Source organism: Jaculus jaculus, chromosome 7, assembly GCF_020740685.1.
Source record: "Jaculus jaculus isolate mJacJac1 chromosome 7, mJacJac1.mat.Y.cur, whole genome shotgun sequence".
NCBI lineage: Eukaryota > Metazoa > Chordata > Mammalia > Rodentia > Dipodidae > Jaculus > Jaculus jaculus.
The window spans coordinates 85,368,163-85,384,495 of NC_059108.1; the positions used below are offsets into that span (position 1 = coordinate 85,368,163).

The 16,333-nt window shown below is 44.6% G+C and overlaps 1 protein-coding gene and 1 pseudogene across 1 annotated transcript; both read right to left on the reverse strand.

Annotated features, from left to right (window-relative positions):
• Window positions 1-8,020: 8,020 nt before the first annotated feature.
• Window positions 8,021-10,256, reverse strand: LOC123462096 (annotated as a pseudogene).
• Window positions 10,257-13,314: 3,058 nt separating this feature from the next.
• On the reverse strand, window positions 13,315-15,882 carry LOC123462092 (pre-mRNA-splicing factor SYF1-like). Its single transcript, XM_045154167.1, has one exon. It carries the CDS (start codon window positions 15,880-15,882, stop codon window positions 13,315-13,317), a length of 2,568 nt encoding a protein of 855 aa, XP_045010102.1.
• Window positions 15,883-16,333: the final 451 nt, after the last annotated feature.

A 16,333-nucleotide genomic window follows, 5' to 3' on the forward strand; every position in this document is an offset into this window, starting at 1 on the left:
AGGACGTCATCACAAAGATGATGGTTCAAAGTACACTACCATGCACAGTGGCTATGATTGTAACTGAACATTAACAGACTGACAGAGACTGTTATTAAGTAGCACTTAAGTAATACTCCCTTATAATTTTGTCTACTCTTACAACTAATAGTTTGAGACAAGCTTCAAATATCAATTTGGCAGAAATACAGTTGCTATCTGATATGGCAAAATAGAGGAATAACTGAGCTGGAAAGATGGCTCAGTGTTAAAGTTGCTTGCTTGAAGGCCTGATGGCTTGGATTCAATTCTCCAGAACACATATCAAGCCAAATGTACAAAGTGATGCATGCATCCGGAGTTCATTTGCAGGGGGGAGGTCGCGGTGCACCGTATTTGCTGGCACTTGTGTGTGTCCTACCTCTCTCTCTCTCTTCCCTTCTTGCAAATTAGCAAATAAAATATGAAAAAAAGAAACAAAAGGACAAGAATAAAACTACTATCTCATTCAAGCTTTAGAAATTACCAACAGTGTTCTCTGTATAATCAGAAAAAAAACAATGTTTCTTACATCATTTATACAGTAAAAACTGAAAGAGGGATGCTCTTTTTCCATGACAAGAATTCTATTCATAGAAAAGGAAGACAAACAACTTAATTAATGGTGGCGTAACACACTCTCTCTCTCTCTCTCTCTCTCTCTCTCTCTCTCTCACACACACACACACACACACACACACACTCACTCACACCAAGTGACTATACATGACTTTCTTACTGTGCTGTAGGAATTGAGTCTAAAGACTAGCACAGGAAAATAAGGATGGTTTTAAAAAACTTCAAAAGAAAAGTATTTATAAAAACATTGAAAGTGTTCATTTGTCACTCCGTGGAATAAGATAATGTGTTCTCCTTTTTATGTATTGATGGTATCTTGGTCTTTTCTTTCACTGACAGACCTTCCACTTGTGGTTCATTTTCCTCTTGGATATCAGGAAGCTGACCTTGTACAAAGGCGAAAGACCCAATACAGGAATGTACAAAATGACACATTCTCCCACAGAATTTACAATCTTCCAAAACCACTATGAACATGCTCACGGGCTGCACATGCTGAGTCAGCGGTGTGTCTCTTCCCTCGCCCTCCACTGTGCTTTCACATGTGCTTGGCTGAGTTTTGAAATGTGCCTCCCATGACTAGAATTGCCACACAAGGTCTCTCAAAACTCACATCACACATTCCAAACTTTTAGTAAGTTTGGTTTCTTCTTAAAAATTATTTATTGACAGTTTCCATAATTATACTCACTATGCCATGATCATAATTTGCTATCACCACAACCCCTTTGCTGCCCCTCATTTACCCCCACCACTTACCCCCTTATTCTTTCCAACTAGGCTCTCCCCTATTTTGATGACATCAATTTTATAGTGATTTGCAGGATTTATTTTTGCATTATTGAAACATATGTATTAATTCTTGTCCTTTCTCTGACTTTGTTGTGCCTTGTATATTCCTAGTCTTCTTTTGCCTAACAACTGTTTCAATATGAATTTTCCCCCATAGCCTTTGAGATGACATTATCTTTCTTTTCAGAATGAAGAATTCCCTCATGTCTGGTGGGAGAGCTAGGTTCCCATTCATGATCCACATGGTTACTGAATTTGTATTTCTCAGCTTGGTTATTATTAAGGCTATACACGTGTTACTCATTTAGATGGAGATTTTCAAGTATACATTGAAAGCTGTAACAATGTACTTTTTTGTAATACAAATTTCTGTAGCTTTTGTGTAAATGTCTAAATTTCCATAGATTTACTTTTACACTCTTCTAAAGAGTGAGGTGTATAAGAAATTACCAATGGCAGCAGAGAAGTAGGAGAGATCCAGAGCATCTGAAGCCCACATAGGCAGGCAGAAGCGTCACCAGCAGCTGCGGCAGCAGGTTCATGGCAGCTCCAGGTCCTCGGCAGCAGCACGACCGTGGGACCACACTTGCAAGGCTCGGCTTTATCCACAGGAAAAACCAGATGAGGGGATTTTCCACTCACACTGGAGCTCCTCACAAACTCAAGAAATGTGAAGATAAGACTGCCTCAGCCAGCGGGGAGTTGAACAAGGACCCGAGGAGAAGTTAACCTGAATGGGAGAAGGCAAACAGACACAAGAAGGAGACCATGCTAGGTGTTCAGGCAGACATAGCTTATATATAGAAGACAGAACTTGTTTGATAATGCTTATGTGCCTAAGGTCAGTTTCAGCAGGGTCATATGTTAATCCCTCTATCAGGCACCCACTCCACCTAGGCTGTGTACTAAACAATGCTTTAGGATCAGGAGATTAGGAGATTAGAGATCACCCTAGCTCCCAAGGTCAGAGAGCAGCTGCAGATCACGAGATCTCCTTTGTATTAAGAGATAAGAGAACACCCTTAGTTCCCAAGGTCAAAGAGCAGCTGTGGCTCCTGATATCAGACCACAGCAAACAATGGGGTAGCAGATCACAAGGTAGAGGATCACGTGACCATGGGAGGACTAGAGCCACCATCCACAGCCTCCACTCCCCTACTGCCAGCACAAGCACCAGCAAGAACCAGAGACCTGGGGAAGGTATTTCACAGCACCCAGCTCCTGTGACCAGAGCAGCAATCCAATTTCCCAGCCAGCCTACTTGAACCCACAGTGCACCAAAAACGGACCCAAGCAGGAGCGCACCATAACTGTGACCAAAATCATCCCAAAAGGTAACTGGGATTACATCAGTTCAGTACTCACCAAATAATGGTATATAGGCCTGAACCACAAGTGCTAATTGCACCTTCCATAGCAGAATAAATTATATGTTAAATCTGATGGATCGTCAGATTTGCCTTTTTTTTTTTTTTTTTTTTTTAGCACCACAGAAAAGTTTAATATTTGGCATATTTTCTCCAGGTCCTTTTATAACTGCCTACTGATTTACATGTATGTTGGATTATGCAATATTTTCATATAACATTAACTTCCCATTGCAAATAAGCTAGTGGATGTACAATATTCTATCATGTGGCTGCATCATACCTTAACCATCCTAACTGAGCTCAGGCTAACAAAGCATGAAGTAAAATCTGCAGAAGGAAGTAACATGACGCGCACACGGGCCCTATCTATGCAAATATACACAAACACATCTTCATGCTGCCTGAACACGAAATGGCTGTGTTCTCTGCTTTTTATCCAAATGCAAACCACACACTGTAGTAGAGGAGGGGAGGTAATGCCCAGAGCCTTGACCTTGTAACAATGAGTGGCCCTGCCTCCTTCTCATGGTAAGACCTTTCCTTCTCTCCTTCTTCCCCATCCCATGATTTGGGACTTGCTATGTAGCCAGGCTGCCCTCACACTCACATAAATCCTTCTGCCTCAGCCTTCTGAGTGCTGGAATTTCAGGTGTATACCACCTATCTTGGCTATAAATTTCAAAAAATACATTCAAAAACATTCAAGAATTTAATGAAGAAAGGTCACCTAGGAGAACCCCATTATCAACATATAAAGATGTGTTATTTCAAATAGCTTTTAAAAAAGCATGTGGTCTGACTAAACATTTTATTTAGAATTGAACTGCAATGCAATATCATATGTGCATACTAATATTTCAAGAAATTAGAAAATTGAAAAAACAAAATTTATATTAACCATAACTTTAAACAATTATATCAAAATTATACCAACTTTTAAAGTGTAGCCTTTCTTTTCAAGACTCAGGAATATCTTCTAGTATTGCCAGCAAACATGATTTTGTGTCTGCCCACTGAGATACCCTTTCCTTAAACTGCCCCAAGGCCCATGGCTGTGCTTTTCTTGACCTAAAAAATTGCATGTATTTATTGTGCACCCTTTTTTATTGTGTCTACTGTGAAATAACTGAGTCAAGAAGGCCAGTGTGTCCACTCACACTTCCTCTGTCATCTTCACTGGAGTGCATTCAGTATCCAAACTAGTTGTCTAAAAGTTGGATTTGAGGGTTAAAATACTTATTTACCATATTTATAACAACTGTAACTGTAACTGCATTTGCCTGCAAAGCCAAAGGACCCCGGTTTGATTCCCCAGGACCCATGTTATCCAGATGCACAAGGGGCCCATGCGTCTGGTGTTCGTTTGCAGTAGCTGGCGGCCCTGGTGTGCCCATTCTCCCTCCCTATTTCCCTGTCAAATAAAAATACTTTTGTAAAGCCTATGGCTGGCCAGGTATGGTGATGCATGCCTGTAGTCCCAGCACTTGGGGGGCCTGAATAGGATGATCACATTGGGTTTCAGGCCACCCTGAGGCTACATAGTGAATTCCAGGTTGGCCTGGACTAGAGGAGACCCTACCTCAAAAAACAAAAGAAAATGAAAGAAAAAGGCTATGGCTGGAGCGATGGCGATGGCTTCGGGATTAAGGCACTTGCCTACAAAATGAAAGCAACTAGGCTCTAGTTCCCAGGACACATGTAAGTGAGATGCACAAGCTGAGCAATGAAATTCATTTGTAGTGGCTGACGGCCATAGCACACGCAGTCTCTCACTTTCAAATGAATTAATAAAAATAAAATATTTTTTAACAGCCTATGACAGGAAAAGTAATAGCCATAGATGGATAAACTAGTATTATCTGGTTAAGTGAATGTATTATACATATAAAACCACCCTCTAAAAACTTATGTTTATGTCTATATATTAATGCTACTATCACTTTTGGTTACAGAACTTATCTTTTCAGATGGTGACAACCACTATAGAAACCCAAACCTCACTAAAGAGCTGAGAATTGGTGACAGTGGGGTGTTCCTGACTAAATGAGACATCTATATCACACCCCTTATGGTCCATTATAGAAGAGGTGGTAGGAAGAATCTCAGAGCCAAGGAAGGGGAGGAGTGCCGTGCAAGGCTCATCCTGTCACAGTGTCACTGTGATAGTCATGATATCACCTACACAAGACCTGCATTAACAACATGGAGAAAGTAATGTCATCAAAATAGAAGAGACACTAGTCAGAATGAAGAAACTTGGTGGAGGGGACACAGGGAGGAAAAACAGATGGTGGTGGGAGGGGATGATAGATGGTCTATATGTAGATGTCCTGCATTCTTACACACATGGGATTAAGTCCCCAGTCTAGTAATTCACTATGTCATCTTCAGAAATGAGACTTTTGCACAGGTAATAAGGGTCACATTGAGGTGACTGTGATGATCTGAGACAAAGTCACATGTACCCCAGGCTGTCCTCTACCTCACTGTGTAGGGTGCCCTGAGCTCCTTACCTTACATCTCCAAGTGATGGGAAGACAGGCGCATGCCACCACGTCCAGTTTTATGACCTGTTGAAAGGCCACATTTCTGAAGGTGACATGCTGAATTACTAGACTGGGGACTTAGTCAGATGTGTGTAAGAAAGCAAGACATCCCCTCCACCGAGTTTCTTCATTCCAATTAGCGTCTCTTCTATTTTGATGGCATTACTTTTCCCCTGTTGTTAATGTCGGTCTTGTGTAGGTGGTATCATCACTGCCACAGTGACATTGTGACAGGATGAGCTTTGCAAAACATTCCTCCCCTTCCTTTGGCCCTTAGATTCTTCCTACCACCTGTTCTATAATGGCCCATAGACGGAGTGACAGATGTCTCACTTAGTGAGGAACACCCTACTATCACCAGTTCTTAGCACTTTGGTGAGGCTTGAGTTTCTACAGTGGTTGTCATCATCTGAAAAGATAAGCTTCTGAAACCAAAAGTGACAGTAGAATTAATGCAAACACATAAACATAAGTATTTAGAGGCTGGTTTTACATGTATTAATACATTCACTTAACTAGATTACTAGTTTATCCACCTATGGATATTACTTTTCCTGTCATAGGCTTATAAACATATGTTATTTGGGGGCTGGAGAGATGGCTTAGCAGTTACGTGCTTGCCTGTGAAGCCTAAGCACTCCAGTTTGAGTCTCAATTCTCCAGGACCCACCTTAGCCAGATGCACAAGGCGGCGTACACATCTGTAGTTCGTTTGCAGTGGCTGGAGGCCCTGGTGTGCCCATTCTCTCTCTCTCTCTCTCTCTCTCTCTGTCTTTTGCCCTCAAATTAACAAAGAAAAACAAAATTGAAATATTTTATTATTAATTTATTTGGGAGCGATTGCATTGCTAAGGCCATCAGCCACTACAAATGAACTCCATTGTTTACCTTTTGCATCTGGCTTACATGGGACCTGGGAAATTGAACCTGGGTCCTTTGACTTTGTAGGCAAGTGTATTAATCACTTAGCCATCGCTCCAGCAATAGGCATTTTTTGTTTGTTTCTTATGTTTTGTTTTTTCGAGGTTGGGTTTCCCTGTAGCCCAGGCTGACCTGGAATTCACTATGTAGCCTCAGGGTGGCCTCAAACTCATGGCAGTCCTCCTACTTCTGCCTCTCAAGTGCTGGGAATAAAGGCATACACCACAGTGCCCAGAAAGCCATAGGCTTTTTTTTTTTTTTTCCAGCCATAGGCTTTTGAAAAAATATTTTTATTTATTTGACAGAGAAAGCGGGAGAGAAAAATAGAGAATGGGCACACCAGGCCCTCTAGCCACTGCAAATGAACTCCAGACTCGTGCACCCCCTAGAGCAATCTGGCTAATGTGGCTCCTGAGGAATTAAACCTGGATCCCTTGGCTTTGCAGGGAAATGCCTTAACTGCTAAGACATCCCTCCAGCAATACACTTTTAAAAGCAATTTCATTTTTTATTTTTTTATTTTTTTCAACTCTTGATCAAATATTTAATATCATCTATTTGCAAATAAATATATATATATAGTAAATCTGTAATTTTAGACATTAGTAATCCACAAGGACATACAATGAGACTCTACTATAAATTCCAAATGAATAAGGCTTCAGTTTTAAGACTGCCCAAGCTCAAGTACTGGTTCCTTCTGTTGTTTCTCAAGTCATGATGGGGAGGCTGCTTTTGTTTCTGTTTGTTTTGTTTTGTTTTTTGAGGTAGGGTTTCACTCTAGCTCAGGCTAACCGGGAACTCACTATGTAGTCTCGGGGTGGCCTTGACCTCTTGGTGATCCTCCTACATCTGCCTCCCAAGAACTGGAATTAAAGGTGTGTACCACCATGCCCATCTCTTTTTCTGAAATTTAAACTAAAGATGTACCATTAATACAAAATTATCTTTCTGCTACCCTGAACTTATGGTCCAGTTAATTTTATTTCCATACCTGAACATGTATAAATGTCATACATGGGAGAAAAATAACCGGGCCTTAAATCGAGGGCCATTTTCACTATTTTGCTCAAAATTCTTATGTTATATATCAAGAGGCTAATCTACTTAGAGACGTCATCTTAGAATAGCATTTGTGTTTTAAAATGAATAGTTCTCAAATCTGAATTAATCTTTCAGAAGGCACTGGGTTTTAAAAATGTCCTAAAGCATAGGTCTGTTGACTGTGAGAAAACACATAACTAAGTCCAAAAAGGTGTTTTCAACTGGAAGTAGCACCTACCCCACACACTGCAAATAGCAATGAGTCTTTCTAGAAAATCACATGCATGCTTCAGCTTACACAGCACCACATGTAACTCACAACTTCTAAAAGAAACTAAACAGTGTCTGAGTGTCTAAAATTTAAACGTTCAAACCTTCACACGTCCTTCTATTCCTTACATGAAAGGTACTTAATAAGTTACATGTTCTACTTACATTAAAAAAAAAAAAACAAGATACCTCTCACGTAAGTAGAAATTACTTAAAATATAAAGGGTAAGGATGAAAGATGAGCTATCCAGTCCCTGTAAACTACATTAAAACCCAAATATAAACAGAAACAGAAGTGAAATTTTCCTAAAAGGAATTTTCACAATTCTTACTCCCAAGGGGGATAAATTATACTACAAATAAATTTACATAGACTAAGATTTTCCTTGCCATGGTATGTAAATATAAGTAAAGTCCATGTGGTCTAAACTTTCCGGGTTATGTAGTTAAGAGATACAGAACTGTTTTCTGGGGAGGCCGCTAGTTGAAGTAGGTGAGCACAATCATTTGAATGCGCTGTCTGCACACTGGGCAGGGCTTGTTCCTTTTCTTAAGCTTCTTTGCGCATGTGAAGCACGACATAAGATGTCCTGTTTTGCCATGAACAATGCAACCATTTTTAGGTCGACCTTGGCAAATCACACAAGGCTCAATGGCATTAAGGGGGAAACTAGACTCCATACTTTCTTCCTTGTCTTGTGTTTCTTCCTTCTTCATCTCTTTCAAGTCTTCTTGGCTGCTACAAATCACGCTGCTAGAAGCCGATGGCTGAGAATGCTCTTCACTTTCTTGAGACTGGAAGGCTTGCGTGACTTCATCATCATTTTCCTCAATCCATGTCTCTCTGGAGTCGTTCACTGCAGTTATTTTTTACCATCAGGCACATCCAAGCCCTCTTCTGTCTGAGCCGAGTTTTTTAGTTTGGCTTTTTCAAAGATTTCCCCTCTATCTTTCCCTTTATCATCTGGAAGCCAGCTCTCACGAAGGGCCCAACATCTGTTGCAATGTGGTGGAAGTGGAGGATTCATTTCATTACGGGATGTACACTTCCAATAGTCCGCTAAAGAAATTTCAGGATCCTCTTCAAGTGAATCTCTATCACTCTCTCCTGCCTGATACACTGTGACTCGAGAAACCCCATCATCTTCATCTGAGAGTTCTTGACCTTCTTCACTAATATAATCTTCTGAATCAAGAGATTCAACTTCAAATTCTACACTAAATCGATCAGAAACTGAATCTTGATCCAACCAATCACCCGAATGTTCTCTTACACCATCATCAAGCTCCTGATTGGAGGGGGCCTCTGTGGACTCGCTGCCACTGCTTCTTTCACAGCACAGCTCCCGTATTGAAAGGCAGGATGGAAAATTTTAAAGTAAACTTGGTGAAGAAATAGCTGGTTGCTACAGGTAGGGGACAGCCTGAACTGTATATTCAGAAGTAAATAAAAAATAGGCTAAAAGATAGACTGCGAATAGCCCAAGATATGGGTTGCTCGGGTCAACCTAAACTTTATGACCCGGGAAGGGGAAAAACAAAAATACAGTTTTGAGAAAAACCAAAATAATAAAATAGTTGCCCAAGACAGCCTGACCAAGGACTTAAACTCTGGTTATGCACAAATAAGTTATGTAGACATAACTGTACAAGCTTGGCAAATACCCTTGTAAACCTCCCCCCCCACGCTCCCCTTTCTCTTCCTTGCTAAAAACCCTATAAAAAGAAACACCTAGGGCTGGAGAGATGGCTTAGTGGTTAAACGCTTGCCTGTGATGCCTAAGGACCCCGGTTCGAGGCTTATTTCCTCAGGACCCACGTTAGCCAGATGCACAAGGGGGCACACGCGTCTGGAGTTCATTTGCAGTGGCTGGAAGCCCTGGCGCGCCCATTCCCTATCTATCTGTCTCTTTCCCTCTCTCTCTGTCACTTTCAAATAAATAAATGAACAAAAAATATATAAAAAAAAAATAGAAACACCTAATAGGGCTCAGGGTCGACTCCTCTGTCTCCTGCATGAGATACTTGTCGACCCCAGAGCTCTGGTTTCCCGAATACAGCTTCATGCTTTTGCAGCAAGTTGGGTCTCCCGTGTGTCTTTGGGTGCGTGGTACTCGAGACTTGAGTGAAGGTCTCCCTGGGGGGGAGAGGGGGATCTTTCAGTATCACACACAGAGCCAGGCTTTCATCAAAGGAAAGGGATTTGTGGCGCTTTCTCTGTCGTTCACCAGTTAAGTCATCTGAGTTTTCCTCTGTCTCACTAATTGTTCTCCTTCTAGATGAGGTAGAGGGTCTAGAAGCCAACTCTGAAGATGGAGGCGTCTCTTCTTGCAGTTCTTGCACAGGGTCCTTTAGATCACTCCCACCTTCAAGAGGACAACCATTCTCACTCATGGATGTTCCAGAGTTTGATGGCTCTTGCTGATTTACTACTACCAAGTTTTTGTAGATCATTGTGTTTCCTGTGCGCTTTCACAGAGAAGCTTGGCACTCCAAACAAATCTCCAAGAAGATCATTTGCACAATAAACAATATGTTGCTGCTTCTCATCATATAATCTTTTAGTCATAATAAACTGGCCAAGATAAAATACAACAGTCTTTAACAACTTCAAAAGCAATGGCTTTGGCCTAACCAGGGTCTCTTGTTCCGAAGCTGGAATCTGTGAGGTGCTTAGGGCACCGTGGGTAGACACAGACACGCTGGTATTGCACATTAGCCTGGATCAGGGTGGGGGAAAAAAAGGAAGTGCAGTTCTAGGGGTGGGTGAGCGCGGGCACAGCTGCCCCTCGGCGCCCCGCTCCCCTCACCGCACGCGCGGAGGCACGATGCCCTGGGCCGCGGCCACCACGCTGCTTGGGGGCCCGGAGCACCCGGAGCCCCGCGAGGAAGGCGGCGTTTCCCCAGGCCCGCTTTCGAGCCGGTGCCCCCTCAAGACCCATACAGGCCCCCAACAGAGCGCAGGATGGCGGTGCGCGCCCTGCCGTCCGCCAGGAGTGTACAGGAAGTGTCATTTTATTTTTTTTTTTAAGAGAAGGGGCATAGAGTAGCTTGGGTACACGATGGCTTACTCACACTGCAAAGAAACACCAGATATGTGTTCTTTGTGAATCTGGCTTATGTAGATGAATGCAGGCCATCAGGCTTTGAAAGCAAGAGCCTTTAACTGCTGAGCTCCCAGTCATATGTGTTTCATTGTTTTCAGTATCAGGTATGAATCCCCTCTCATGGAGCAAGCCTCAAATCCAATCAGGGAGCAGCTGGTTTTCCCCATAACAGACATGCCAACATTGCTCGAGTTGTCATATTTGGTCTGGCTGCCCAGCCATAAACTTTGCCAGAACTACTGCTGATTAAGAGCACTGATGACTTCTCCTGCAACTGGCTGAATACCTCTCTCCAGCATCAAGACAGCCAGCCAACAGGGAGGAGGGTTCCACCCAGGCTTCTACTTAATTTCTCATTATCCTGCAGCCCAAATGTGGAGATTTTTTTTAAATATCTTAGGGCTGCAGTAATGGCTTAAATATTATGGCACTTGCCAGCAAAGCCCAATGATCCAGGTTTGATTAGCCAGGACTTAGATGTACAAGGTGGGGCATGCCCCTGGAATTTGTTTGCAATGGCTGGAGACCATGGTGTGCCCATACTCGCTAAAATATAGCAATAAAATCAATAAAACAGTAAAATAAAATGAACAATATTTTGAAATATTGATTTATTTGAGAGAGAGAGAGAGATTATGAGAATGTGTGTGCCAGGGCTCTATCCACTGCAAATGAACTCTAGACACATGCAACACCGTGTGTATCTTGCTTACCTGGGTCTTGCAGAATGCAACCTGGTTCCTTAGGGTCGCAGGAAAAGGCCTTCTCCTCTGAGCCATGTCCCCGACCTAATGTAGAAGTTTTAACAATCGGGTTATACCATCTAGTTTTGGTGTGTGTTGCAGTCTGGTTCACATAGCTGGTAGAAATCACACAACCAAGAGAAGCTTTTGGGAAAAAGAGGTTTATTTTGGCTTACAGGCTAGAGGGGAAGCCCAATGATGACTGGGGAAACTGAGGACATGAGCAGAGGGTGGACATCACCCCCTGTCCAACTTCAGGTGGACAATAGCAACAAGAGGGTGTGCCAAACACTGGCAAGGGGAAACTGGCATAAGCCCGCCCCAACAATACCCTGCCTCCATGAGGCCTTACTTCCCATATCTCCATCCACTGGGAACCTAGCATTCAGAACACATAAGTTTATGGGGGACACCTGAATCAAACCATCACATTCCACTCCTGGTCCCCCAAAACTGATAACCATACATGATTTAAAGAGAAATACAAAGAAAGGAAGAGAGTAAGTAAGAAAGAGAATATCTCATATCTGTTTTATTATGGCATTGGGATCCTTTCCCAAGTCTCTATGTACCAATGAGTAACTTAGCAAGACTTTTAGTTTTAAGAATTTATTACTCTTTTCTTTTACAAAATAGGGTTGATTCTTCACGATGCATCTGATCTCAAACTGGTAGACTGAAGCGACTCTCCCGTCTCAGTCTTCCTAGGAACTCGGCTTACAGGCACGCGCCATTGTGCCCACCTGTTGTCCATTTCTTCACTTGCTTGCTGCATACCGGAGTTGTCACTTCAGAAGGAAAATTCCTTAGACAACTCTTCCATTTGCAGGGGGCACCCTAGGAAATAATGAGGAAACAACATTTCCTAAAATATATTATGATTCAAGACAGTAAAGGAGGATTGTCAAATGGTCTTTAGTCCTAGTCTCACGAGAAGCATGAAGGGCCTTTTCACAATAGGCTTTAGGGGCACTGCAGGGAAGGACCTGTAGGTGACCCAGATTTCGTTCTCGGATTCCCTGACTGAAAATGCTCACGCACGGCGGGCGTAACTCTTGCAAACAAATGGGTGTTTTCCTTAGAAGGCTTTCAGAATGCTCCAGGAGATGTATGGCTCTTTTCTCCTCTCATTTCATCAGCCTCAACAGAACTTCTGGGAGCTGTGCCTCCAAACAGAGTGTCCTTGGGAGGTTTCCCTCCGCAGCACTGTGTCCTCTCAAACACACATGAAACCCTGTCACCTGGCCAGGGAATTTCTGCAGCATAGACCACCAGAGCTGGTGAGCATATGTCTTGCTCTGTGGTCATGTTTTCAGCCTGTGCATGAGTCTTGTTTGCTTCTTTTCTTTCAAAGCCATCAGAAGAATGGGACTGCAGTGTTTGATGATAAACTGAAATCCAGGCCACTGGTGAGCAGGGACAGGCCATGGAGACTGCCCCACTGGAAAGGTGGGATGGAGGCCAAGCGCACCAAGCCATGGATGAGACAGACTTCCATTGCTGAAAACTAGAAGCAGAATACAAGCCAGTAACATCTCTGCATCTCATACCCATTACAATATTCCTCCACCTTTATGACCACCGCAGTGGTTTAAGTAGTTATCATGTGGAAATCAGAGCTTCCTGCTTCCTTGAGATCCCGTGTCACCATAAAGATGACATGTACCCAAACAGTGGAACCCGCCAAATGCCTCACTATCTTACTATGGTTTTTTAAATTTAGTTTGTGGCAGCAATTTTTTTTATTAGTTTTGTACTCAGTGAATACAGTCAAATTTCTATCATTGTTAGCCTCTTCCCTGTCTGTCCTCCGCCCCCTGACCCCTCTTTGTTGACATCAATCTTTTTTTTTTTTTTTTGATGTGCAAGGAAGGGCTGTATACAAGGGTGGTATGGGGGAGAGGCTGTGGAGAGGAAGGGTGGGTCAGTCTTCCTTTAGACTCCCAAACACAGCAGCTGGCACACTCTGCTGCTCCAGTCGGACTTCACTGGGTTCCATATCCATCTCGTCCTCATCTTCATCCTCACCCAGCTGGATCTCCTCAGGGTTGGCCTGCTGGGCCAGCTCTGCCAGCTCCTCCCAAGATGCATCACTCCTTACAAATGAAATCTTGCTCTGGGCCCGAGAAGGCTGGTCTCGCTCTGCTTCAGCTGCTAGCTGTTCTGCACGCTGCTCCAAAAGTTTCATATCATCTATCCCGCTCTGCCCAGGGGCCAAGTCAGACACAGTACCTGTGGCACTGCCTGACACCTTAAGCATCTGTGAGACCATGAAGTTGACCTGTGTGTTGTATGTGGCTTGCACACTACGGCGGATTCGCAGCATCTCTCTGATGGTGTCTTCATTGCCATGCTGGACCTCAAAGTCTTTCCACGTTTGCCAGAATGCCCCAGTTGTCCGGGGGTCGCAGATCTGGGAGCAGAAGCTATAGATGGCCCGAGCACGGTCGATCTCTCCAAGCTTGCATTCCATGTCAGCAAACCGTAGACACATCTCACGGGCATGCTCATCAGATAGCACCTCAATAGCCTTCTGGTAGATGCCACGGGTGTGGGTGACGCCATAGATCTCTGCAGCTCGCTTGATATAGATGTTGAACATGTCATACTGCTGGGCAGGCTCCACAGCCCTTGTGGCACGGTCATACACAGCCATGACATGCCGGGCCAGGCCCCACTCCTCCTCCAGCTGTGCGTATAGCAGATACAGGGTTTTAGCGTATTTGGGGGGGCAGCCATCCAAAGCTTGCTCGAAAAGGTCCCGTGCCCGCTCCAGCTTGCAGCCCCCATAGCGGGTGATGAACTTTGTCAAGTAGGTGCTCCAGATGTCAGACACATTGGGCCACTTAAACAGTGAGATACCACGCTCGTATGCCTTGAAGCTCTCTTCAAAGTACTTGTGCTCCTCCAAGAACGTGGCATAATTGATGACAATCTGTGGTGTGGCTTTTCGCAGATCCAGGATGCGGTCATACACGGCCTTAGTTGACTGGAAGGTACCCAAGCTCTCCTCCAAGTCTACAAGCATCGACCACACCTTCAGTGACATGTATACACGGTTCTGCACAGGCTCTGAGCCATCCAAATAGTCGGCTCGGCGGGCAGACAGTGCAGTTACCTTCCGCAGCAGCCGCAAAGCCTCATCATGATTCTCATGCCGGAGCTCCAGCTCCCCGCATTGGCACCACACACTTGCCAGGTCATCAACCTGCTTGAAGTTCACTTTGGTGGCCTTCTGCAGGATGACACGGGCATCGTCCAGCTGCCCATTGTCCTCATAAAACTTGGCAAATGCGACCCACAGGGTGTGTGGCTTCCCTGTGGCCTTGAAGGGGTCCACTGTCTGTACAGCTTCTGTGTATGTGTTGAGGATTTCCTGGGGATGGCCCTGATGCAGGGCCACACGTTTGTGCCACTCATGGACGTCGTGCGGGTTCTGACGCAGCCGGACGCTGTTGAGGAGCAGTGGCCGTCGGCTGATAAGCCGCTCAAAGCGGGCCAGGCGTAGCTCAAGATCCACGTCATCCTCCTCCTCCCGTCCCAGCTCAGATGTGGTCTCCATCTTCGCCGCAATCATACTCTCTTCAAATTGAGCATAGCTGTCAAATACCTGTGTGAAGTCCCACACGGTCATCACAGTGCGGATGGCCTCCTCATACACATCCCGGGCCTTCTCAAAGAGGCCACTGCGGATGTAGTAGTCTGACAGTGAGCACCAGAGCTTGCCCTGCTGGTCAGTGAAGCGGGTAAGCCCTCCACGGATGATGGCATCCACGTTGAGGGATTGTACCTTGTCTGGGTTCTGGGAGATGAGGTCGCACAGCTCATGCCACAGCTGGTACTTGGACTTGCCAACCTTGGATACAAAGTTCTCATCATTCACCAGAGTGGCCAGAAGCTGTGCAGCCTCATCCAGGCGGTCAATTGACTTGAGGTACTCGATGTACTCCTCAGCACTCTCGGGGCTCAGCTTGAGGAAACGCCGGTAGACTCGAACAGCAGTCTCAGGCAGTGGGTGGAAGCGCACAAAATGCAGGTACAGTGGCCAAATACGAGAGTGCTGTGTGATAGGTAGAGCCCGGAGGGCACGGTCAAAGGTGTGGCGTGTACGTGTGACACATGCCTGGCCCATGAGGAACTGGCAGTAGTCAAGCCACAGACGGGGCATCTTGTGCATAAATACCAAAGCCCTCTCATGGCAATTGTTGACATCTTCATAGGCGGGGTCAGTCACACAGAGATGCTTGACCTGTGCTCGGCGTGCCTTCAAGTAACGATACCACAGTTTATAGCTGCAAGGCAGCAGTTTGAGTGCCCGCTCATATAGCTGATTGAGCCGGGGCTTTGGAGCCCCTTGCTTGAACTCAATGTAGCGGAGCCAGCATTTGACAGAGAATGGGTTTTGCATGATTTCTTCCTCATAGGGAAGGTCCTCTTCCTCAAAGACAAGATCCTCTCGCTCGGACCGCTGAATTCGCGCCACCACCTCCATTTTTCTGGCTCCCTGCATCAATCTGTTTTTTAAAATAGGAGAAAAGGGTTTATTTTGGTTTGCAAACATGCGGCGAGACTCTAGGATGGCAGGGAAAACATGGCATGAGCACAGGGTGGACAACAACAGAAGAAGAGTATGCCAAACACTGGCAAGGGGAGGCTGGCTATAACACCCGTAAGCCAACACACCACCTCCAGGATGCTCCAATTCCCTAATTTCCACCATCCAGGGACGTAGCATCCAGAATACATGAATTTACTGGGACACTAAATTAAAGCCACCATAATCACCATGTGAGTTTGAAGCCAGCCTGGGCTACAGAGTAAAGAGGCCAGCTCCTCCTGGCCTTGTAGGGTAACAACTTACCTTCAAAAAAAAAAAAAACACCTAACTAACAGGGCCAGGTATGGCGATGCACATGTCTAATCCCAGCACTTGCAAGGCTGAG